Source organism: Camarhynchus parvulus, chromosome 6 (assembly GCF_901933205.1).
Source record: "Camarhynchus parvulus chromosome 6, STF_HiC, whole genome shotgun sequence".
In the NCBI taxonomy this organism is placed as follows: domain Eukaryota; kingdom Metazoa; phylum Chordata; class Aves; order Passeriformes; family Thraupidae; genus Camarhynchus; species Camarhynchus parvulus.
The window spans coordinates 35,209,991-35,235,051 of record NC_044576.1 but is presented as its reverse complement, the minus strand read 5'-3'; the positions used below and the strand labels follow the sequence as shown (position 1 = coordinate 35,235,051).

General features: G+C 48.7%; 2 protein-coding genes across 3 annotated transcripts in view; one reads left to right on the top strand and one right to left on the bottom strand.

The window, feature by feature from the left end:
- The first annotated feature begins 3,828 nt into the window (after positions 1–3,828).
- On the top strand, positions 3,829–6,523 carry NKX6-2 (NK6 homeobox 2). The gene is made up of 3 exons (XM_030951775.1): positions 3,829–4,623; positions 4,890–5,062; positions 5,733–6,523. Exons 1-3 carry the CDS (start codon positions 4,209–4,211, stop codon positions 5,979–5,981), a joined length of 837 nt encoding a protein of 278 aa, XP_030807635.1. The 5' UTR covers positions 3,829–4,208; the 3' UTR covers positions 5,982–6,523.
- A 1,948-nt stretch (positions 6,524–8,471) lies between these two features.
- The window catches only part of INPP5A (inositol polyphosphate-5-phosphatase A), a 184,530-nt gene continuing 167,940 nt past the window's right edge, over positions 8,472–25,061 (bottom strand). The window contains exons 13-16 of one of the 2 annotated variants that reach the window (XM_030951774.1): positions 15,645–15,756; positions 11,433–11,501; positions 10,147–10,234; positions 8,472–10,048 (exon numbers count right to left, since the gene is read on the bottom strand). In XM_030951774.1, coding sequence (XP_030807634.1) covers positions 10,154–10,234; positions 11,433–11,501; positions 15,645–15,756 — 262 coding nt within the window. In that variant the 3' untranslated portion in view covers positions 8,472–10,048; positions 10,147–10,153. The remainder of the gene's footprint in view (positions 10,049–10,146; positions 10,235–11,432; positions 11,502–15,644; positions 15,757–25,061) is intronic. The other variant, XM_030951773.1, reaches the window with a different exon arrangement.

Below are 25,061 nucleotides of genomic sequence, written 5' to 3'. Positions count from 1 at the left end.
CGATCGTTAACTTCAGACGGTGGGAATTCGTGCTTTGCCCTGCCTGAAACTACGCGCGCCGAGCGCGTCAGTGCCGCGGGTCTTACCACTCGCGGCCCGGTGCGGGCGCGTCACGGCGCCGGGACTGCGCAAGGACAGCGCCGGGGCACCCGCGCGAGTTCCCCGGAGCCCCGGCGCCGGTGTCCGTCCGGGCGCCTTACCCCGTCCCGCCGCCGCCGCAACACATCCGGCACGGGGAGAAGCGGAGGAAGCGGGCCCGGCGCGGGGGACGAGGCCGGGCCCGGCGGGGGGGACGAGGCCGGGCCCGCTCGGTGCAGCGGCCCGGCGCCGGCAGGGGGCGCCGGCAGGGCGCGGCGGCGGCGGAGGCCGGGCCGGGCGCCGGGGCGCGGGGCAGGGCGCGGGGGGCCCGGACAGGTGACGGCGCTGCCCGCGGCCCGGCCCTGCTCTCCTCCGCCGAAATGAACGTTCCGAAAGCGGCGACACGAGCAGTGCCGGTGGCGTGTCCGCCCGACGGGACGAGCTGCAGCGCTGCCGGACTAACCCGGGAACGCGCCCGCACTGGCCGTCACAAATGCCTCGAGCTGGTTTATATCTGCTCGGGTAAGCCCTCCATCAGTAACTTCTGCTCGGCCACAGGAAGCACCGGAGAAAGCGAGCGCTCTGGCAGCCGATGAGCCGCTGACTCTTCGGAACGGTATCCCCGACTTATTTTACCGAGACCACCACTCCGAGAGGCTGCCGGGCGTGATTGCGGGCGCTGCGCCGAGCCCGGGGGCGAGCAGTCAGATGTCCGGGGCCCGGGCCGGGGCCAGGGCGCGCCTAGCGGCCGGTGCAGTCTCCCCGAGGACTGCCCGGCCACTGCGACGTCTCCGAGGGGAACGAGGTTTGCACCCGGAACGGGATTTGCTTAAGGGGGAGTCCTTGGCCCCGGAGCAGCCTGGCAGCGCCTGGGACCCAACAGCATCGGGCAGAGGGAGCGGCGGGGCGGAAAGAGGATTCGCGAGCAGCCTGCGAGTGGGGAGCGGAGACACCAAGGGATGCCTGCCCGTGGTCTCCTCTGTCGGTGCCACACCTCATCGGAAGAACAGGTGCAAAAGTAGATTTATCACTCCACGGAGTCTACAGACATACAGAATAAACCCGACATATTTCCACGTGGACAAACGAGGGTATGAGATTTCAGGAAAGTCAGTGAAATGGACAAACGCACCACTAATGTGCAACAAGTGTCACTGATAACATACAAACTGACAACAGGACTCCCAGGGCGGCTTTAAATGGAGCGGGAGGCTTTGGCTCTGCCCCCGGGACCTGTACACCGATGAGCGAGGGTCCCGAGGTAGCAGCCACCCGCAGGGCCACCCTCTACCGCGGTCTTGAGGCCGCGAGTTTTGCGCGCTCCTGACTGCGGCGGAAACCGCGCGGGAGCGGGGCGGCGGCGGGACACGGACACGGACACTCTCGGATGTCCCGGGGAGGGCGGCAGGCGCGCGGGAGGACACTGCGCTCCGCCACGGCCCTCTGCTACCGGCGGCATGGCAGACCGGCGGCGAGGGTACCCGTCAAGGGCGGACGGGGGTCGGTCTCGCCCGGCCGCAGCGTGGATGGCGGAGGCCGCACGCTTACCTTGTTCCATCGGTCCCATGCAAGAAAACAGCGTCTCGGCGCGGCCGCTCCCCGGTGAGCGGCTGCCGGCTGCCTGTGTCTGGATCAGCGCCCGGCCCCCGGCCGGGCTGGGCGGGAGGTGTCCCTCTCGTTAGCCGAGCCGAACCGAGCCGCTCAGCGCCTCGGGGTCGGTATTCAGAGTCGCAAGATCTGCGGGCCCGGCGGGCCGAGGCGCTGCTGGCCCCCAGCACCGCACTGGGGCAGGCAGACCGGCGGGACGCGAGCAAACCCGGCGGCCTACGCCCCGGAGAGACATGGGCTGGCAGAGACCGAGCCGAGCCGCGAGCTGGCTGCGCGCCGGCACCTGCCTGCCCGGGACGGGTGGTTCCGATCCCCGGCTGAAGCCACGACTCTCCGGAAGGGCCGATCAGCCCCGTCTGCGGCCACCTGGAGCAGCTTTCAACGCCGCCGTGAGTGGGGCCGCGCCGGAGGCGGAGGGAGCAGGTGGCATTGCCAGCCCCTTCCCAGCGCACGCAGGCGTCGCGGGAACGAGCCTGCACAGAGCTGATGAGGCTCTCCTCACAAAGCCCGATACACCGGGACTGTTCCCTCCGCTGCTGATGTTTGCAATAGACAGAGAGAAAAGCAACGAAGTCGTTTATTAAACCTTCTTTAGCGCAGCGTCGTTTTAAATCTCACGTTTGTACGTAAAGCTTTTTACAGGAATGCACAAAACGAGACGCACGGACTGTTACATCCCGTAACTCCAGCCACGGAAAACAAAGACCATGGACGAGCCCAAATAATTACTTCCCAAAGCTGACCTGCATTGACATTACAGTCATGTTACAGGTTAAACGAAATCCCGTTCACTTGCAAACGATTCTGACGACAGACATGACCACATCCCAAGGACCACGCTTTTAGTAATTGTTCTGGTATAATCAAGTTGATTCGTGTTTACTTTATGAACACTACGAAAATATTTAGTTCCCCGCTTGTTGTGGTTTATGTTTTCCTTGGATAACATAGTATCAAACCTGTAGGAGAAAGCAGCTGCAAGGCGGAAAACATGCTATAAACCCAGTTTCCATAATTATTTTCTGTATAAGCCTCAAATCCGAATTCTTCTTTTCTTGTCCGTGAATTGTGCTTTCGATTAGGAATATCTCTGGTCATTTTATTTATTCGAACGAGCTTGGTTCCGCGGTGATCCAACAGCAGTTTTTCTCCCTTTAAAGACCAGGGGCTGTACCCCTACGTCGGGTCGGGAGGAAGGGAGGGAGGAAGGGAGGAAGGAAGGAAGGCTTTGCGAAGCCAGTGGGTTTCAGAATAGTCAACAAAGTTGAGCTAAACAGTTATTCACAGGGCGTAAGATAATTTTTTACAGCAACTTTAAAAACGTTGGGCTCTAACGCGAGGGAACGGTCGCTGAGCAGCTGAAGACGGAGCCGATTACCCGAAAGAACAAGGATCGGGGCGGGCATTACCGCTCAGTGCTCCGGGGCAGCGCAGCCGCCGGGGCCCCGCGGTCATTGCCTGGCTGTTCGATGAGGCGCCGGCGGTCTCCGCACCGGGACCCCGCCCGGCGGGAGGGGCCCGACGCGGCGAAGGGGGAGGGGGGCGCCGCCGCCTCCGGGGTAGCCGCTGGCTGCCGGCGGGAGCAGAGCGCCCGGTGGGGCCGGGCGGGCGGGCCCGGGCGGTGGGACCCAGGGCGGGCGGGCCTGGGGCGATGTGGGGCCCTGGGCGGTGGGACCCCGGGGCGATGGGGACCCGGGGCGATGGGGACCCGGGGCGGGCGGGCCCGGGGCGGTGAGACCCGGGGCGATGTGGGCCCGGGGCGGTGAGACCCGGGGCGATGGGGACCCGGGGGCCGGGGCGGGGCCCGGGGCGATGTGGGCCCGGGGCGGTGAGACCCGGAGCGATGGGGGCCCGGGGCGGTGAGACCCGGGGCGATGGGGGCCCGGGGCGGTGAGACCCGGGGCGATGGGGGCCTGGGGCGATGGGGACCCGTCGGGCGCGGCGCGGCCACGTGCAGCCCCGCGCGCTCCCACGGCTCGGTCCGGCTGTGACGTATTGGGGTGGAGGCGCGCGCCGCCCGCCGATTGGGCGGTGTTGGCGGCGCGGGGCGGTGGCCGCCCAATGGGCGCGGGGCGCGCAGGTGCCCGCGCGGTTATCTGCGCGCGGGGCGCGGCGCGGAGCGTCCCCGCGGCCGCCGGACACGCGGCCGGGGCGACGCGTGGAGCTGCCGATCCCGCATCCCCTTCCCGCCGGATCGCGCGTGGAGCGCATTGCCCGTAGTCCGCCGGGACGCGCCGCCGGTGGGGGCTCCTTCTCCCGGGACTCCCAGTCTGTTGTTTCGCCGCTCTGCCCCGGCTCGGCTTTCGCTGCTCTTCAGCCCGGACTAAGGAGGTGCACGCCGCGGGAGCGGGCGGGCAAGCGCCGGGATTTTCCTGTTCCCAGCAAACTTCGGCACTTGCTGTCGCTGAGATCCCGCGAGCGGCGAGGAGCCCGTCCCGCCCGCGGCCGCGGTCCCGGCGAGGGTCTCCAGCGGAGCGGCCGCGGCGCGGTTGGGAAGGACCCACGCTTGTTGATGCCCGCAGATGTTAGCGGTGGGACAGATGGATGCTAATCGCCAGAGCGCATTCGTCCTTAGCAGTGCGCCGCTAGCCGCGCTGCACAACATGGCCGAGATGAAGACCTCCCTGTTCCCCTACGCCCTGCAGAACCCCTCCGGTTTCAAGGCACCGGCCCTGGGCGGACTCAACACGCAGCTCCCCTTGGGGACACCGCACGGAATAAGCGACATCCTGGGGCGGCCCGTGGGCAGTGCCAGCAACCTTCTGGGCGGGCTGCCCCGCATCAACGGGCTGGCAGCCTCGGCCGGGATGTACTTCAGCCCCGCTGCCGTCTCCCGCTACCCGAAGCCTCTGGCGGAGCTGCCGGGACGGCCGCCCATTTTCTGGCCGGGAGTGGTGCAAGGCTCTCCCTGGAGAGATCCTCGGCTCGCCTGTCCCGGTAAGTGCGGCCGGTTCTTGCAGGGCGCGGGGAGCAGGCGGCCTGGGATCCAGAGCCGGGGCGGCCCCAAGCCGGCGGACGGGGCGGGCGGCAGGAAGGCCCGGTGCGGGTCACTCGGTCTTCAGGGTCCCGGGTCTGTCCCGAACCGAGCCTTGCTTTAGAGCCGGCGGACACCCGAAGCGGCTCCGCAGGGCCTGGCGGGGCCCGGCTACGGGCCGGGGGCAGTGCAGAGTTCATCTCTGACGCAGCTCTTTCTCCGCTTCCAGCTCAGACGGGGATGGTTTTGGACAAGGACGGCAAAAAGAAACACTCTCGACCGACTTTCTCTGGGCAGCAAATATTCGCTTTAGAGAAAACCTTCGAACAGACGAAATACTTGGCAGGACCGGAGCGCGCCCGGCTCGCCTACTCCCTGGGGATGACTGAGAGCCAGGTGAAGGTAGGTCCGTCCTGCGGGCTCCCTCCTCTCCCGCTCCCTGCCGCGGCCGCTTTCTGCCATGTCGGTAATTACTAGCAGCCACGAACACCGCGCAATTGTGCCGGGAGTTTTTTTTTCCGGGGGGGGAGTCAGTTAGAATTTAAGTTACATTTCGATTTTGGATGGATTTTAGGGTAATTTCTACCTATTTTGTGCTTAGAGCTCTGTTTGCTGCAGACGCTTTAAAATAGACATATTATATTTAATATAAACCCCCATCATAACAACGACAAAAAGTCTCCTGCAGGTAATTTTTTTAAAGGGCCACTTTTCCACGATGATCTTGTCCAGTGGTACAACTTTACCTTGTGTAACCCCGCAAATTTTTTAGCAAAGCCTACAGGTGCATCTGAATGCTGGGGTGCACTGTAAGCCAAAAATACATATTTTTCCTGGCTATTGTGTTCTGTTTTCAACAAACGACTGATTTAAGCGTCGTGCAGCCCCGCAGAGCCGGGCAGGTGTCCCCAGCGGGGCGCCCCCTTTCCAGGAGCCGTCCGAGGCTCTGCCTGATGCGGGCTCTGCTCCGAGTGCCCGCAGCCCGGCGTTGCGGATGGGACGGGGTCGGCGGGGGCGGACGCGGCGGCGGGGCCGAGGCCGTGGCTGAGCTGTGCCCGGTGCCGGTGCCCAGGTTTGGTTCCAGAACAGACGGACCAAGTGGCGGAAGAGACACGCGGCAGAAATGGCCTCGGCAAAGAAGAAGCACGACTCGGAGACAGAGAAGCTGAAGGAGAGCTCGGACAATGAGGACGATGACGAATACAACAAGCCCCTGGACCCCAACTCAGACGATGAAAAAATCACGAGGCTATTGAAAAAGCACAAATCCGCAAACCTGTCCCTCGTCAGCCCCTGCAGCACCAGCTCGGATACGCTGTGAGGGCGCAGGGCCGACGGCCGCACTGGGCAGCGTGGCAGGGGTGAGTGTAACTGGGTGTTTGAAGTGGTGTGTTGTACAGCCTAAAATGTATGTGAAATGTATATATTTTTTACAGAATAAGTTATGAATTTATTTTCTTTCCCATTGATGTAAATTTCAGAGAAAATTTTTCAACTTTTTGGGTTTTGTGTCCCTGTAAGGTTTCCCCCTCTTTCCTTTAGCCTTCCTGTTAATTTCCTGCTCCTAACAATCAGGTTTTGTTATGTTTTCTATGGTTCCCAAGTCCGAGCTCAGCCACTTTGTAAATAGTAAATTTCAGATTTTGTGATGTATATTTCTAGTGTAAAAACGGCAGTTTTCTTTCACTCCGTCCCTCAGTGTTTTGGCAGTTGCATTTCTCCTGCCTCTGGATTTTATGCTTAATAATACCAAAAAAACAAACCAATGCCCAAAAAAAGCACGAGAGGAAAATGGACGCGATTTTACATTAGAATGTCTCCACACGTGTTGGAAAGACTTTGTATAAATCAATAAATTATTTAACAACCTCCTTTAGTGAGTTTCTTCCCGCATTTCTGTGCCAGGGGCCGGGGACACCAGAGCTTCTGCAGGGTGCCCGATGCTGCTCCTCAAGGGAGAAGGAGCGGCTGCGTCCGGCGGGCTGAGCCGAGAGAGCCCCGGCCCCCTTGGCAGGGCTGGGGCCGCGGTCACTGCTGCGTGCGGGCCCGCGCTGTGGGACTGCCCGTCAGCCCCGGAGAGGAGAGAGACCCGACGCTGAACGTGCTGCCCCAACTACCCATGCAGCATCTCGTCGGCTTCGGGCGGGTGATGGGGTCTGCTCCGGAGAGGGGAGATAGGGGCCGGGACACAGCCCATTGCGCTGCCTGAGTACCGGCCTCTGTAAAAACCCGGGGGCGAAGTTGTTGAGATCCGCCGCGGCGGCCTGCGAGCTCCATCACCCTCCTGTGCCTTCCCGCCGGGCTTCCAGGCCGTGCTTCGGCCGCACACCTGCGGCCGCAGCCCGTGCCCGAACCGGGCTCCGTGGGGCTCCGCGGCTGCCAAGGCGCTCTCAGCCGCCCGAGACTCCACATTTACCCCTCGGCACACGCGAGTTCGGGTGGGTGTGAGCCTCCCGCGTTGTTAAGATTTTTTTTTTTGGCTGCTTTTTAAAATTTTTTTTAAAGGAACGAGAGCGTCTCTTTTCCCCGTGTCTCAGCTATGGCTTCGCAGCCCGAGCAAAGGCCGGGAGCGGCTGCACCGCAGGCTCTCCTGCTGCCCCTGACTAGCAGCCCGCGGCCCGTGCGGGACCCAGCAGCGCAGGCCCCCCGTTCTGCAGCCACCTTCCGCAGCGCCCGGGCCTCCCCCGGTACCGAGCCCCGCACGGCGCCGTCACCCACCGCGGCACGGCACGGCACGGCACGGCACGGGCCCGCGTCGGCGCGGTTCTGCTGCGGAAAGGGGCCCGGACCTCTCCCCCTGGAGGCCCCGGCGTCCCCACTCTCTGTGACTGATTCCCTTCGCTCCTGCCAGGGCAGCTCCGTGTCCCGGGGAGGGTGTGGAGCCCCGCAAGTCCCTACTCACTGACCGGGGCCGCGCCCAGTTAAGCCGCGATTACAGAGGGAGTAAATAGAATTTAGGGTCTAGTCTTCGCCCGGCTGTGAGCACGCTGAGACCGGCCGGTGTTCGGGCTCCTGAGGGGAAGTGTCTGCATAAAAGCACCTGCGCTCGGGGCTAGTCATTCCCCGAACCCAAAGTTCTTAAACGAAATGAGGGGGCGTTATGGGAGAAGGGGGCTCCGACACACCGCAGGACTGACAGCCCGGAGACACGGCCCCGGGCCGAGGGCGAGCTGACAGGACCCGTCCCCATCCTGGGCCAGAGCCCCTCGCTCCTCGGCTGTCCCGGGGCTGCGGCGAGGTGTCCGCTAGCATCGGCCCGGCTCGGCTCACCCCGCGCCTCCGGATTCGCCTCCGGGGCTGTTAAAATGCCAAAGTTGCGTTTCATGAATGTCTGAGGGTTCAATTCCGGGGCATTCTCAGTAGCTAACCCCGGCAGGTAACCGGAGCACACTGCACCCCCGAGGAGGTTCGGGCCCCGGACGGCCCGCGGTTGGAGGCTACAGCGAGGTCATCTGTACTCGGCGTCCCGGTCCCCGCTGGAAAAGGCTGGAGAGGTTTCTTCTGGAACTTGGGATAATCACGAAGGAGTTTATGGTGGCACATTTACTGACCTGCGGAGGACTAGCATCTTGTGAATGGCTCGTAAAGCTGCATCACCCTCCTCTCATCAGGGCTCCCGTACCTGCTCCTCAGGGGCTTTTACTCGGTTTGTATTGTGTTTTGATTAACACCAGAACTGCATCCTATCGCAGAAGTTTTAATGTGAAAAATATCCTTGTTGCTTGGCGGAGTCAAAGGTATCTCAGTAAGAAATGTAACAATTTAGTAATTTCCCTGTAATCACCAAATTAAAGGGGCAGACACAGCCATGTTCACCATGATTAGTTTTATTGCTTGAGAACCAGAGTACTCATTTCTAAAGGCCTTCAGAGTTATTTGAGTTCGCTTAAATAGAATTACTGTGTGGTTATAATGCAACATGGCACAGTAACAATACAGAGCTGCAGACACCCTTTGGGCAACAATACTTGCTATAAACTGGGCTGTACTGTTGAGAAAACTCTGCAAGCGGACATCAAATCATTTCCAATGGTAGTGATTTATACCAAAATCAAGCATCAATCTAATGCCATCGCGCAGTCCATGAACTCTGTAGTGTTCTAAATTAAATCAATAAAACATACATTTGTGTTTCATCAACAGACTCCCTAATCACCTTTTAATGTTGTATTTAGTGGTGGGAGGAAAATTTCTGTAACAAGACTATATTGTAGGCTGCACTGAGCTACTAACCAGGAAAATTTACAGTTGGGTTGATGGTTGTGGTTTTTTTTTTCTTTAATACTGTATAAATACAGTCTGTGTCCAATACAGTTGCTACTTGAAGCAGACTATTATTTTCTTCTCCCGTGTTGTTATTGTTTCAATATAGAATATGGCACCATAAAACAGTAACAAAAGACGGACAAAAACAGTTTACAAAATTCTGGAAAGTTACACCCAAACCTAGCTAAGAACTTCACATTCAATCCTTAATATTACATAGAAAGAAGAGATTATAGGAGTAACAAAGTGAAACTGCTAATATATGTGCTATATAGTATGCTATATATCTGTATCGAGGATGGCACTGCTATATATTATTTATTATATAAATGTTGGTTGTTGATGTACACTTAACTAAACCTGCTAAGACTCCAATACTTACTGCTGATATGGCACTCTCAAGCATTCATATTGGAAAGTATATTTAGCGTAAGTTTTGGTCAGGTTTATAAATTATTTATATATCTGTGTATATATACACATACATACATATATATACACACACATATATATGTATGTATAGAAAGCAGCTGCTGTGTGATTCAAAAACCATGTAACATGGCAGTATAGTAAATAAAATGAGAAAAAAAATTAAAAAATGAAAACCAAAATACTAAAACACAAACCATAAGCCTTGGTCAAAAAAGAAAATACCATTTAAAACCATCAATATCTCTATCTATACAATCCAATGTACAAAATCCCAAAGTGGTAAAGATATATAATGGGTATGATACCTTTAAAACTTTATAATATGCTGAAATAGCTTTTCCACATTGACAAACACTTATTAAAAGTTGAAAGTTGTGAAATCTAGAATACATAACATCTCTGCTGTCTATTTAGAGTTTTGGCAACAGAACTGTGACATATATATAAAAAATAATTCCACATTTCTACTTGATGTCACATGAACATACAAGACAGTGAGGTATGTGAGGCGTCTCTTGAACAGAGTCCAGATGCTGAAGCATAGTGTACGATCAGCAGTCTAAAAATGTGGCACTCAGGACTGGATTTATCAATACAGCTGTTAGGATTACAGATTTCAGTGTGCTGCCTTCCCTCCTGGCTACAGTGTGGTTTCACGGAAAATCTTCTCACTTTGTAGGCATCTTTTTCCTGTTGCAGAATTGGCATTTTTTTAAAAAGAAAGATAAACACAGGGGAAATGATGTAGAAAATGTAATAGAAACGTAAAGAAAAAAGATGATATTTACCACCACATCACTGCACGACACAACACTTGTGCACATTTGCAATAGGTTTACCTGCCCCAGCAGCTATTCGAAAGGACAGGAACACAGGCTGCAGCAAGTTAGGGAAAAATAGAAGTTACATGTTTGAAACATATGTGTTTTGTTTTTTTTTTCCTTTACAGTCAGTAATAAATGCAACAAAAAATTCTCTATGACTGGAAACAAAATATTGCAACAAGTTTTTGAATTAATCTAATTACAAAATGCATAAGGGAACAACATAATCTCCTCACAGATTTCTGTTCCCACAGAAACCTAAAGGAAAAATTTCCACAGATTTCTGTGGGAAGAGGCTCAGGTCCCATACGCAACTCCCTTTTGTAACAGTGCTGCACCACTTTCGTGATGAAGGAAACAAAAACTGCTGTTTCTGAACTGGCTGACCCAGAGCTTTTTGTTTACTGGATAAATTAGTAAGTTGCTCTGTTTTAAAATTTTGGATGATTCTGGACCAAATGCCCTAAGTGTATTTTTCCTTAGAAAACAATTCTCTGTCTCACAAGAACTCTGACCATGGAATTAGATAGGGGTATGCATTTGTGAGTTCAGATTTGCAAGTACACATGCATCCACACATACAATTGCCCACTATCCCTCTGAATTATCATTCAAGAGCCTCAGTGCTGGTTTTAGATAGGCTTTCAGAGGTTACCTCCTACTCCTCAACTGGCTTTTTTCAAAGAAAGCAAATACTCTGTTTTATTGTATTTCAAATTTAGATTTCCATCTGGTATCTTCAACAAAGAAGACCATAGAATTCAGGTATTTTACTAATTCAACTGGTATTTATTTATTTATAATTCTTTATCCTTTTTCTATATTCTTTTTATCACTTGTTGTTTGAATATGGAACTGCCAATATATTCTTTTACCAATAAGCACCTATGCATCAATCTAGCTGAAGCTATGCTTTGAAAGCATAGTTGATAACCCAATGGAATCACTTGTGTTCTGCTAGAAGAGCTTTAAGTGAACACATGGCTGCTCCTCTTCGCTTGCATCATATCCTGCTTTCATTCTAGCACCCATCCTGTTCTTTGATTTCGTACAAGCAGCCATTCTGATAGACAGACTGACTGATAGACAGACTGACTGCAGCTGAATTCAACTTTGAAACATTTTCAAGGTATTACTTAAAAATAGGACACAGACATAGCTGACTTACAATTAGTAGAACCTAGTGCATACATTCTCATTCCTAATGAAAAAATTAGAAGATAAAAGACTCAAATGTTTAATTTAATTACCTTGTGATCCCCCATGCAGACATTTGGCCCAATGTGGTCATATATTACTATCTTCTCATCATTTTCTGCCTAGTTTAAAAAAAACCCAGAAAACAACAAAACACTAGTCAGTCCAAGAATTCTCCAGATTACACACACAGAAAGGAACACTGGAAATATTGTGCAAATAGGTGAAGCTAATTTCTGAATGAGGTGATATTAACACATTTTGGCTTGGCTTCTCCAGAGAAAGAATGTGTAAAATGAACTTTTATGCCCAGTACTGCTTGCAGTAATTTGTGCATTTTGCCTGCATAAAAAAACCCCCCGAGATCTTGATGCCTCCTCCCTGCTGATGGGACCTAGGGAAATATTCGTGGCTAATGCTGCACTAAGTGAAATGAGCGACTCGTAGTTGCATTCCAGGCTTCTGCTGCAAAATGCAGCAGGCACATTTGGCCAGTCCTTTTTTAAGAACAACACAATTTTTATTGAATTAGGTGAGACAAATGTTCTTTGAATTAAATGCAATCCATGTTGCCTTATAACAGCACTTGATTTCATCATATAGGGGATTTTAAATGTTCAGAGAGATGAATGATTATTTTCAGGTTATGAGCATAATCTTTAACCATTTCTCTGAGACAAATTTCTTCATCTGAAAAAAAGCATTCAGGGATTTTAAGAAAAGCAGCAAATGACGGATGACATTCCTCTGGTCTCCATTATGAATTGCTTTCATTTTGTTCCATGTTGAACTTTACCCTTATACACTGACTTCTTTAGCATTTTTATCTTAATGAATAATAAAATGTACTCATCTTTCTGCTGTTTGCAATAAACGTGATTTGGAGGAGCTATTTTGAGTCTTTAGCACAGTACTTCAGGAATAAATACAAATACATTGCCATACAAAATTTCTTATTGTGCTAAACAATTTCTATAAGCTAATTAAATCTGTAATCTGCACACTCTCAAGTCTCTAATGCAATCGTAGATGTGCTTTAAACTAGTTGGCGATACTAATTTATTTTGTAGGAAACAGCCAAGACTTTCTCATCTGTAATCAGTCAAGTTTGACTGGGCAATAACTTTATATAAACAGTAGCATTTAGGACTATAAAGTTAAAACTGAATTATCTTTAATGCAGTAAGGAAGCTTAAGGTCAGATTTACTTTACAGCACGGTTGTCTGCCAAAAATATAAAAACATAACCTTCTGCATTGTATGCATGAGCACTTTCCAATATTTCAAGATCATAATGCCACCAGCATCGGAAGTGGGGATACATTCATCAAAAGCGACTTGATAATTTACAAAGGCAGCATAAAATTGTGGATTTTCAACTGCATAATCTTTAGACAGATAAACAAATTACAGCAGTGCACAAGCAGAAACAATATACACTTGGCTGAGCATTCATTACTTCATGCGATCAGGCATCAGCGCAGCTCCCGAGCAGTGGGCAACCTTTGGTGGTTTAGGGCTCAGGAAGCATAAAATAACATGATGGTGAGGTAACCGACCATGGCATGATAGATGATGTTGCATGAAAGCTGTTTACAGCCCCATGTCAGTACAATCTGTAATGCCTACTGTGTAGCTGAACACTGTACAGTGGCAATTTGTGCACCCTATCCTTTCTTTACCTTAGGATTTAAATGCAGATTAGCTACAATTTTTGTTTAAAATAAAATACAGAATTGCCTAGGCAGAAAAATATACTCTTTAATTGCTTATAAGAAAAAGTAATACAGCAAAATAATTAGCCGAATAAGAATATTCAATAGATAGTCATAATTGAAAAAAATTCTTTAAAAGTTCATATACATTCTTATTGTAAGGATTTGTTACAGTGTAATCAGTTAATTAAAATTTTCTTTTACTTTCTACAGAGTTCCTTTCAAAGCTTTAAGGTATAGGTCTCTGCAGTGGAGTAAATTCTCAGTCAAGGCCAACACTGCTTCTTGCATAGAACCACAGAAACCTGTGGTTTTGCCCTTTCCTCTGTCAGTTTGGCATTATTTTCTAGTAGCTATTTTCACTAGGTGTTATGGGCCAGAAGGCTGGTTTGGCTTTGGGCGGGATAAGCAAGCTCCTATGTTGGTTACAGACTCCTGAGTCAAAGCCCAGTCTGGCCTCAGCAGCACCCGTCACTTTGCATACGAGCTTCTGGAGATGTCCCAGACTGCCCAACCACAATTTGCAAATGCAAAGCTCCAGAGACAGAGTTATGTGCACTTTTAAAGGTGAGCTTTGAAGGATCCAACTGATGAAGTTTCTGTTACACGGAGACTGGAAATTCTAACTGACCTCACAGTTACAAACTTCTTCAGCACTGTAACTTTGTTTTCCCTTGTTGAATTTTCTCCCATTATATCCAAGTTATAGCCCTCTAGATAATCAGAAAGAATTCCTTTCCCTCTGTACTGTTTACACTCTTCAAGCTTTTGTGTACACATTTATCTCCTTATTCAAAGCTTTAAAAAAAAATCCTCCCTCATTGGCCACTCTTTTCATGGTTTTAATCCTTTGTTCTTTAGGAATTTCATGGTCGCCAAGCACTATCGGTAACATTTTGGGTAAAGTCTCACTTTTTCACATGACACTTTTGTGTAACGAAAATAAAAAACACTGATTTTGACATTACTATTTGACTATAAAGCCTGTATTGCCCTTAGGCTTCACATTTTTTTACTGAATACTGCAGTACATGCATTGTCTAAAATTTTGGGTGAAATTTCATGATGTCACGCAGACACTTTTTACACATTAAAACATGTGAGGAAGTGCATTGACTTGAAATTCGAGCAGCTGTGGAAAACACGTTCCCAGCCTTTCAGTGAGTTATATACTGCAAAGCAAACAGTCTAATCACGAGATAAATAACCCCGATGAGAGAGAAAAAGAAGGTTATAAACTTCAGGAGAGCAAGTTTCAAGGGTGTAATTAATTTAAACTGGGAAAAAAAAAGCTAAGAAGCTATAGAACATTGATTTACTTAGAAGATTATTTTCTGTGATTCACTCCCACTAAACTGCATTAATTATATAGGAGCACACAGACAGACACATGACTTCTGGCAATTTTAGGTTCAGTAAGTCTGTTAGAGTCATACAGTCTGGTCAGCCAAGACAACCTCACTGCAGCACACCCATTTATGCAGCCACCCATGGCTGCTGCAGCTGGCCAGCTCAGAACAGAGAGAAGTGGGAGAGATCTCCTACCACATCCCCATTTCCTGATCTGGTCTTGGCCCTCTAGAGCAGCTGGCAACCAGCGTCAGCAGGATGGGGGTCTAGGTGCCTGGAGCACACACACGGGGACAGAGGCAGTGGAAGCTGGCACAGGTAACCAGCTGACCCAGTCCAGTGCTCCCAAGAAAAGAAGGAGGGCAGAGTGCAACAAGAAGGAGAGAGCAAATGACAGGAAAGAAAACTGCAAGGCTCCTGAACCATATTTAGATCATTTAACCTTGGACAGAACATCACCAACTAACCCTAACCCTATCTACAAACACTAAATCCCAAGAAGAATTGTATGTTCTAAAAACATTGCACAAGCTTATCTGTAAAGCCTCAACGGCTTGTCTAAATTTAGGCACCTAGTTGGTGTACCAAAGTTAGGAGCCTACCTGCTGGAGACCATCCTCATTCAGGGGACAGCCTGAATAGATTTGGCCTATGTAGGATTTGTCATATTCTTGGGAGTACCTTAGGAAATCTACCACTCTGGTAAGTCAGGTGCCTGCAGCTGTTGCTGTACAGGCTTTTCTCTCAATTGTGTGACTCCTCAGCCAGTAGCCACTTGTACCTGCTCCTGTTTGCATCCCTGCTGAATCCTTGGTAGGGGCAATATTGCTGCTTATGTCACTGTAGGGTGGACTGGGCTGGGGGACTAACGGAGACTTTTCTTAGGGTTTTTATAGGGGCTTTTTTATTTTCTGTTACTCTCTTTAAAGCAAGCAGTCAGTCTCCCAGCGCTGTGCATCCTGCAGCTCAAATACCAAAAGAAGTGCTTGTGAAAGCTCATCTTTTAGTCACTGTCAGCAGGTTTATGGGGACAAATCCCCCTTCTTGGGTGCAAAGCACTGGAGGCACACCCCTCCATTTACTACCATGGTGTGCTGTCTCCAGTTTGGCAAACTCAAGGGCAGAGTCTTCCAGCCATACCTGCCTTTGGTGCAGATAATGCAGTGTGGAGGCACCAGGGGGCTGCAGGTCTGTACTTACTTTCAGAATGAGCTCCTTGGCTGAGTGGGACATCAGGATTCTGTCGCACCAGGCTGGACATCTCGTGTTCATGTATTGCCTTCCCTGGCTAGAGTCCTCGCTGTAGGGATAACTGCAAACAAATCCCATCCACAACCATCAATGACTCTTGGCAAAGCAGTCTGAAACCTCTGGCTCAAAGGGCCATATTACTTACAAAATGTCACTGTTAAAAAGCAGCTCTTCCAGACCCTTTTTTTTTTCTCCCCCCTCTTTCTTTTCATGTGCCCTTTTTCTACATCTCAGATCTACAACTCTACCGTATGGTTAAGAAGTTAAGACATACACAGTTTAAAAACTCTCACCTCCTACCTTGTGCTTTTGTGAGAGTGTTTAAAAACAGCAAACTGTTCATCTGTGTGAAGTACAAAAAATCAGTTCAACAATAACTTGAAATTAGACAAGAGACTACAGAAAATGTACATGCAGAAGTTGAAAAATGAAATCTAGGGAAAAAAAGTTCATCTTATGTGATTTCTTCACAGGATTCTCTCAAGAGGACTTATCCATGAATAATTTAACAGAAAACAGAGTTCAGAGTGCTGGGACCACTGCAGCAGTACACAAACCTCTCCTGTATGGATTCTTTAAGGGTGACAGAAAGGAAGACAGGACAAGACAGCAGGGTTTGCAGGAGATTTCTTCAGAACCAAGGAATCAGGAATGTGGTTTAAAGAAAGTGATGCTGACTACATAAGATCCCATACCTATGAAATTGTGTTAAGGAAAAGTATATTATTTTGTAAAGACATCTCAAATAGAAGCAGATTAAATGGTAGTTACACTCTGGGGCCATCATAAAAATGCTATGACATCGCCAGTGCATCCTAACTTAGGTTTAAAAGGCAACAGGAAGTGTTTATTTTAATCTACAGAATATAACTAAAGGTAACACACCAGTGTGAGCCCATGGGCTATCATCTGAAGCACCTGAAGGGCAACCTCTGGCTCCACCTCAATAAGCTGAGACCAGAATTTTTCATGTTTCATCCAAATCTTCTCATCAGTTTACTAAGACAGAACTTTGCATTCGATGATGGCTCACCACACTGTAAGGCCCACTGTTTTCCTAGACCATTTCCAAAATGGCACGTGGGAGTAGCTAAGAAGGGGTTTTGGAGAAATCCAGAGGGTTTGTGACAGGCTCAACTTCTTGAATACTGGGCCTGAATTAACTGAAGTCTGCCCTTGATAAAACTCTTAAAACCCCCAAACATCTACATATGTATGTGTGAGAGTATTTGAAATGACATTTGCATTTTATTCTGCTCCTCACTGAATTAATAAAGGAAATACTGAGGTTTTTCTGATATGTGTCTTAAAATAAAATTTCTAGTATTGTAAAAAAAGGGTTTGCATGCTTGAAGAGAAACTTATTTACCATCCTGTTTGGTGTGATACTCTGAAACAGAGACATACAGCTCTCTACCAAATGGGTTTACAAGCTACACTGCCATTAAAAAGATTAGCCATGGCAAACATCCAAGAAAAGCGTACTGAATGTATTGGAACAAACCAGTGATCTCAGTACGTTTTCCACCTCATCAAACCTAACAAGACTCATTTTCAAAACATATTATGAGAATTCAATTTGCTGCTTCACTGACATACAGAAGTACAGCTTATTTCTGAGTGTCTGTGAAATATTTTGATGATGTAATACTATATTGGTAGTAGAAGCTCTTTGTCTGCAACTTAAAGGGCTGACTTTTTCTCATAACCTCTCACTTTACTTATTCCAGAACCCCACATAACTGAAGCTACTTTTTATGACATAAAGGTATAAGAATCAATCACATTTCATATAATCCTTCAATTTACAGCACTAACTGTATGACTTTTGAAATATGATGTTCCATACCTGGAATGATCTGTTACTGCTATGTGTTAAAGCATTAAATCCTAGAGCCTGTATTCTATTAAATGGTATTTATCAATTTGCTTTATGTATCGTAATGTTTTCACAGGGTGAAAACTTCTGCCAATTTTTCAAGGTCCTTAGCACTGATCACCCAGTCAAAAAGTTACTGTAGTTTACAAGTATCTTTGACAAATCAGATTTCTAATGGCTGGGACAGAGATGAAAATAAATGCTGCAAAATTGTCCAGACAAAATGGCCTGTAGGTAATAGTTTAATATAATAAAGAGAGGCAAACTCTTATTTTTATAAGAAAGAATCCTTCAAAAGAAGCAGGAAGCATAGAGTGCTGTGTCTCACTGCACTCCAATGAATAAAGCTCCCTCTCGGCATCCACTCTGCCGTGTGGAAGTCCTAATCTCAGTGAAATACTGACACTAACATAATAAAATATCCTAAGATGCTCCCAAAATTGGGAGAACTATTAGCACTCCTTCATGCTCTAGAGGGGTCACAAACACTTTGGAATAAGCAAAATTCTTTTGTAGATGGGCTCAAATAGTGGCCATAGCTAAATATGACTCAAAATTCCCATGAGGGATTCTTTTGTTTTTTGTGACTTCTGGGGTTGTGGGGCTATTTTAGTTTATTAAATGCCATTGATCTAAATGAGATTTTAGCAAATAAAAGTTTTCAAATACCGTATGCCTCAGAAGTTGTCGCCATCATCCTGTTCCATAGCTAAGTGAACAGTGGCATGAAAATAGTGTGACTGCTTCCAGAATCATCTGCATGTGAACTCTGAAGCTTTTGCTTGTTTGATATGTTTTTAAGAGTCCTGTCCCCAAGGATACTCTGGTGTCTTACGTAATGTTACTTCCTTTGGATGTCTTCTCCCCAGCTGATCAGACTTAAACCCAGTCAAAAGTAGCAATGGAAAGAGGAGCCTACAGATGCACAGGCGTTTTAGGAAGGATGACGGCTCTGATGCAGTCAAAACAGACAGATGTCGTAGAATCAAAGACTTAGGGAAAACGCCCAAAGGCTCAGAAGCAGCTACTGAGGCAGCACTTGTTCCACACTCAGCCCCTGGGTGCCCCGCGCACGGCAGGCACCACTGGCTGCAGGAACTGCGCCGAGAGGCACAGCGCCGTCCTGCCTGCCTGCTCCCCACTGCCTCTGCCTGAGAGCACCAACCATCCCACAGCCTCTGCCTGAGAGCATGAACCCATCCCACAGCCACTGCCTGAGAGCATGAACCCATCCCACAGCCTCTGCCTGAGAGCATGAACCCATCCCACAGCCACTGCCTGAGAGCATGAACCCATCCCACAGCCTCTGCCTGAGAGCACCAACCATCCCACAGCCTCTGCCTGAGAGCATGAACCCATCCCACAGCCACTGCCTGAGAGCATGAACCCATCCCACAGTCTCTGCCTGAGAGCACCAACCATCCCACAGCCACTGCCTGAGAGCATGAACCATCCCACAGCCACTGCCTGAGAGCATGAACCCATCCCACAGCCTCTGCCTGAGAGCACCAAGCATCCCACAGCCTCTGCCTGAGAGCATGAACCCATCCCACAGCCTCTGCCTGAGAGCACCAAGCATCCCACAGCCTCTGCCTGAGAGCATGAACCCATCCCACAGCCTCTGCCTGAGAGCATGAACCATCCCACAGCCTGTGCCTGAGAGCATGAACCCATCCCACAGCCACTGCCTGAGAGCACCAACCATCCCACAGCCTCTGCCTGAGAGCATGAACCCATCCCACAGCCTCTGCCTGAGAGCACCAACCATCCCACAGCCTCTGCCTGAGAGCATGAACCCATACGCACTGCTGAGAGAAAATCACTCTGCCTGAGAGCACCAACACCGCCTGAGAGCACCAACCATCCCACAGCCTCTGCCTGAGAGCACGAACCATCCCACAGCCTCTGCCTGAGAGCACCAAGCATCCCACAGCCTCTGCCTGAGAGCACCAACCATCCCACAGCCTCTGCCTGAGAGCATGAACCATCCCACAGCCACTGCCTGAGAGCATGAACCCATCCCACAGCCTCTGACTGAGAGCACGAACCCATCCCACAGCCTCTGCCTGAGAGCATGAACCCATCCCACAGCCACTGCCTGAGAGCATGAACCCATCCCACAGCCACTGCCTGAGAGCACCAACCATCCCACAGCCACTGCCTGAGAGCACGAACCCATCCCACAGCCTCTGCCTGAGAGCACCAACCATCCCACAGCCTCTGCCTGAGAGCATGAACCCATCCCACAGCCTCTGCCTGAGAGCACCAACCATCCCACAGCCTCTGCCTGAGAGCACCAACCATCCCACAGCCTCTGCCTGAGAGCATGAACCCATCCCACAGCCACTGCCTGAGAGCACCAACCATCCCACAGCCACTGCCTGAGAGCATGAACCCATCCCACAGCCTCTGCCTGAGAGCACCAACCATCCCACAGCCTCTGCCTGAGAGCAGAACCCATCCCACAGCCTCTGCCTGAGAGCACCAACCATCCCACAGCCTCTGCCTGAGAGCACCAACCCATCCCATGGTGGCACTCAAAAAACTGGAAAATACTTCCACTTGCTGCAGTGGGGAACGAGAGACACGAGTATGCCAATACACGCTTCTACTTGACCGTTCACTTTTTGTTATTTCTAAGCTGCTTCCCTTCTCTTTTCCTTCCTCTCAACCCCAGTTCTTGACTGATTCTTTGCCTTTAGGCATAAGTAATCTCTTAAAAATTACTGTAAATTTAAGGTTGTGTACATGCAAAAAAGCAGAACTATTCTTGTAATACCCATCTTCCAAAAGACATTAGGAATAAGACTGTCTGTGATCAAGGGCAATAAGTTAGATTTGTTTTGCTGACACCTCCAGCCTCTTTTAACACATAAGGAACTATGAGTTCTTAATTGAAAACTTAGCAATTCTAGTCAATAGATCTTCTGATTTGGGAATTGTAGAAATAATTACATATTTGATAAAAACAACTGCAGATCTGATAAAAAGAAAGTCAAGGACTCTATACAAATAATCAAAGTTTGAAATTCCAATATCAATCTGCTGTTGGGGGAGTATTGTGCCATCCTTCTGTGCTTCCATCATTAGTCTTGACTACCAAGACAATGACTGTGGCAGAGAAAAAGGAAAAACCAGCTCTCCCTATCCCAATAATTAGACAGGAAAGAATGTATTATTTTTTCCTTTCATTAGAATTCTGCCTCAATCACAATCTACCTTGTGTAATACACAGAAAACAGTGATCTTGAGAATGAATAGGGAGTGCTCATGTAAGAATGATGACATAACAGATAAAGGCCTCTAGGTCCCACTGAAACATAAGTGATAGATAGATATAATGCTAACACATACAGGTGCTAGAGGTAAGGTAAGGATGTACACACTTCCATAGTATTCTGTACAGTTACACACTTTTTTACACACACTGTATCACGTCTATTTAAAAATACAATGGGGGAATGTGGAATTCCCTGTGGAACAAATTTGATGCCCTGTTTAAAACAGTGGCAAAGTTCTAGGAAGTTAGGACCTCAGCCACTCATGTTAGCAGGGTAACAAACAGCAAAAAGAGACTGTTATTCTCTGTGTATTCCAGCCAGCAGAATTATACAAAATACACTTTGACTCTGTATGCCCCTGGACATGCAGACAGGCAGTTCTGGAGCATCCACGTGAAAAGCTTGCACAATTTATTTCCACTTGTTTAGGACTTACTCCTTCTGAAGATGCAGCTTCTAGCTGCTTTTCCATCCTATTTCACAAACTTCTGTTTCAGTTGCACTCATTTAATCAGGATTACTGTCAGGTGGGTTTTCTGAATAAAACTTCCAGCAACATCATTAATATAATGTTCAATACTGTTGAAATTTAACCAAACACTTTGATGAATTGCTAACTTACTCTGTTAATAAGGAGCAGGCCGTCCAATGAACTACTGTTGTCACACTCAATAAGGATGAGAACTACTTGGCAATTGTTTAGGGAAAATAAACCATTAAGAGGGTCAGTAATATCAGAGCACTACTACTGTTGACAGGTATTGTCAGAGATGATTAGACACCTTTACAAAAATGCTTACTGCAAGGTGAAAAGTTGTCCGACATCATAAACCATCCTGTCAGCAGTGCCTTAACTCAAAACACAAGCCAACAATGCTGTGTATATAAATGTCTCCTTAACTGGCATTTCCAGTTAGGAAAAACGCTCCTAATGAACTCTGCTCGTGTGCAAGCATGGATAAAATCTGTTAGTGAGATGGGTGAAATGTACTTTCTAACAGGAAACAATTCATTGCCTGTGGAGGGCTGGGACATCCAGTGCTGGGACACCCTGTGCTGGGGACATCCAGTGCTGGGACACCCTGTGCAGGGGCATCCTGTGCTGGGACACCCTGTGCTGGGACACCCAGTGCTGGGACACCCAGTGCTGGGACACCCAGTGCTGGGACACCCTGTGCTGGGACACCCTGTGCTGGGACACCCTGTGCTGGGACACCCAGTGCTGGGACACCCTGTGCTGGGGACATCCTGTGCTGGGACACCCTGTGCTGGGACACCCTGTGCTGGGACGTCCTGTGCTGGGACATCCTGTGCTGGGGACATCCTGTGCTGGGACACCCAGTGCTGGGACACCCTGTGCTGGGACATCCTGTGCTGGGACACCCTGTGCTGGGGACATCCAGCGCTGGGACACCCTGTGCTGGGGACATCCAGCGCTGGGACACCCTGTGCTGGGACATCCTGTGCTGGGACACCCTGTGCTGGGGACATCCAGCGCTGGGAACATCCCATGCTGGGAGCACCTGGTGCTGGGAACACCTGGTGCTGCTCTGGGATCCTGCCTTCTACAGACCACGCTGCCAGTGCTGCTCTGGGAAGTGTGGCAGCACTCACCAGGCAACAGCGGGGAATATTCAGCTATTTGATCTTTTTTATTCCAGTAAAGGTCATTCTGAACAACTGCAGCCTATATCTAGGTTCAAATGCAGATCATTTAGCAAACTTTATCACATTTCAGGGAGTGGAAATGCCTCCTGTTCAAAAACTCCTTGTGCTCGCTCATCTGTCAATTGTCCCCACATTTTATATCACCAATTTTTTTATAATACAAAGTATTTGAGATGGGATGGAACTATAAAGCATCAATGAAAACTGAGCTCTTTACGGGAAGAGTTGAGACAATTTTGATTAGGTTCATTATATTTTTGAACTTAGGTATGAGTCCTCACATTTACTAAACCTTTTCTCACTTTTAACCTCAAAAGGGGGAAATCCCAACCACTCTTCATCAGGAAATTATTTACTGTTTTCATATTTTCTCAGAAAATGTTGGATCAATTTACCTTCAGCTCTGATGTGCTCTCAGATTGTCTAAGATACTTTTACCTGAAAAAAGGATGGTGAACGTGGACTGCCAATACAACCTTTGGGTGTTCTGAAAGTTTTAAGGCCAAATATATAAATAAAAATATTTTGATATTTTTAATTTACAGTCAGCACTAGTGTGAGCTGGTATGTAAGTGTGATTTCAACAAAATGCCATTCAACCAATCAAAGGGTGATATCTAATTTTTGTCAGCAACCAGAGTGTTGGTTTCTTTCTCAAAATTGAATTAACAATTTTTGTTTCCCTGAACCTGAAAGGGAGAGTTGCAGTTGGATTCCCTAGATCTCTTCCTAACAAATGACCCCATGTAATTTATCTTCATATGCACATCTTAGGCAGCAGATCTAAGCTAAGCAGTAAGACACACTGGTGTTTGAATTAGATTATCTGCTTCATAGGTACCAACACACTAATAAGCCTCGGTGATGCTCTGTGAGCCAACTGGCCACGATACGTGTCTCACTTCAGCCAAATCAGGAGGGCAAACAGAGCCCTGCAAACACAGTAGTTTTGGAGCAATGTGTTAAACAGCTGCTACTTGCACAGGCTACGCTAACACCATGGTGATAGTACCAACAATTGGAGTCAAAGGTGACAATGGGACAGGGGGTCACCCGGGCAAACCAGCAGCAAAGGGCAGGATGGGTAAACAAGACTTGAGCCCTGAGTCTGGGCACAACACAAAACAGGAGGGTTAATGACACGGTATTTTTATCAGAACCTTTTAAATAGATTTATGCTGGGCATATTGCTTTTTGGCTTAACAGTCTTTAGAAAATACTGGTCTGTAATATGCCTCAGAGTGAGCATTCCTGTATCACCAGCATTGCAGGACCTTTTTCAGTTTAAAATAGAAATAAACCGAGAGCCCATTTTTTTTTCCAGAAAGCACAATGCAACCCTTCACTTTCTGTGAAGAACAGTCACCCAGAAGAACAGTCACCCAGCACTATGGTGTCCATAGTGCTGCTGAAAACCACCCTGTGCCAAACCCTGGGGACAGGAGGACATGTGCTGGCACTTGCTCCGGTGCCAGGACCTGCCCGGGACCAGAGGCTGGCACATGGCTGATGGCAAGGGGCACGCTGTGCTCTGCTCTCTCCAGAGCTGTGGGGAGGCCCAGCTGGCAAAAATTGATTATTTGGCAATACCAGTGCCTCAGCAAGTGAACACTGAGTGATGAACTCTATTGCTTTAATAACAGTAATGCTGTACCTCACGCAATATATGCAATACTGCTACTATTACAAGTGGATAAATGGAATTATGAATAATGTTGGCTTGTTGGGAAGGACCCAGTGCTAACTTGTACCAGAACAGCCTGATGTTACTATCTATGACTGTGATTGAGCTTGATGTCTTTTCTGGGAATATGTCTACCTGTACTTCTCAAAACTACCTTACTTTGGGGCTAAATTTTACAAAGTCTCATACTGAAAAAAACAACCTCAGAACCTGAGGGAAGAAATTCAAGAAATTCAAGAAATTCAATCCTGACCTGAGGGTCAGGATTCAAGCTCCAAACTACTGGGCTTTTCAGCAGTACATTCAGATGGGACAGCCTGGCTGGCAGCAAGGACCATAAGCTCTTTAGAATACGCTTTATTTTCTGCTGGCAGTGTGGTCTGTAGTCCTTACCTTACACATGGTGTAGAGTAATTCTTTGAAACTTTTAAAATTCATTTGTGGTCCTTTCTTTTCCCCCTCACCACAATTCCTTAAACCAGACTTTGGATAGTGCTGTCTGGTTCCTCACAAATTAAAGAAAGACCCTGTTTCGATTTGAAAATTGAGAATTGGTGAGAGTGGCACTAGTTTATGTGAGTGGAAACATGGAGGCAAGATCTGTCTGAAAAATCATTGTAATAATTAAATTCAAATTGTTTTGGAGGAAATGACAGCTGTCTCTCTGTTTCCAGCTGGGAAATTGTTTCTGTGCTTCAGCCTTAGATGCTGGAAGCACCCAGACAACTGCATCATGTCAGGTGGGAATTTGTTTCTTGGGGGGCTGAGAGATCCATGGATGATTTCAGATACCTCACTAATACCTGGAAGGAGTTTTACAGTGCATGAGTGAGTCTGAAGTATTTCTGTTCAGC

Coding starts and splice junctions, on each gene's coding strand:
- NKX6-2 (XM_030951775.1), top strand. CDS start 4,209: ATGTTAGCGGTGGGACAGATGGATGCTAATCGCCAGAGCGCATTCGTC. Junction 4,624..4,889: donor TCCTCGGCTCGCCTGTCCCG/GTAAGTGCGGCC, acceptor CTCCGCTTCCAG/CTCAGACGGGGATGGTTTTG. Junction 5,063..5,732: donor TGACTGAGAGCCAGGTGAAG/GTAGGTCCGTCC, acceptor GCCGGTGCCCAG/GTTTGGTTCCAGAACAGACG.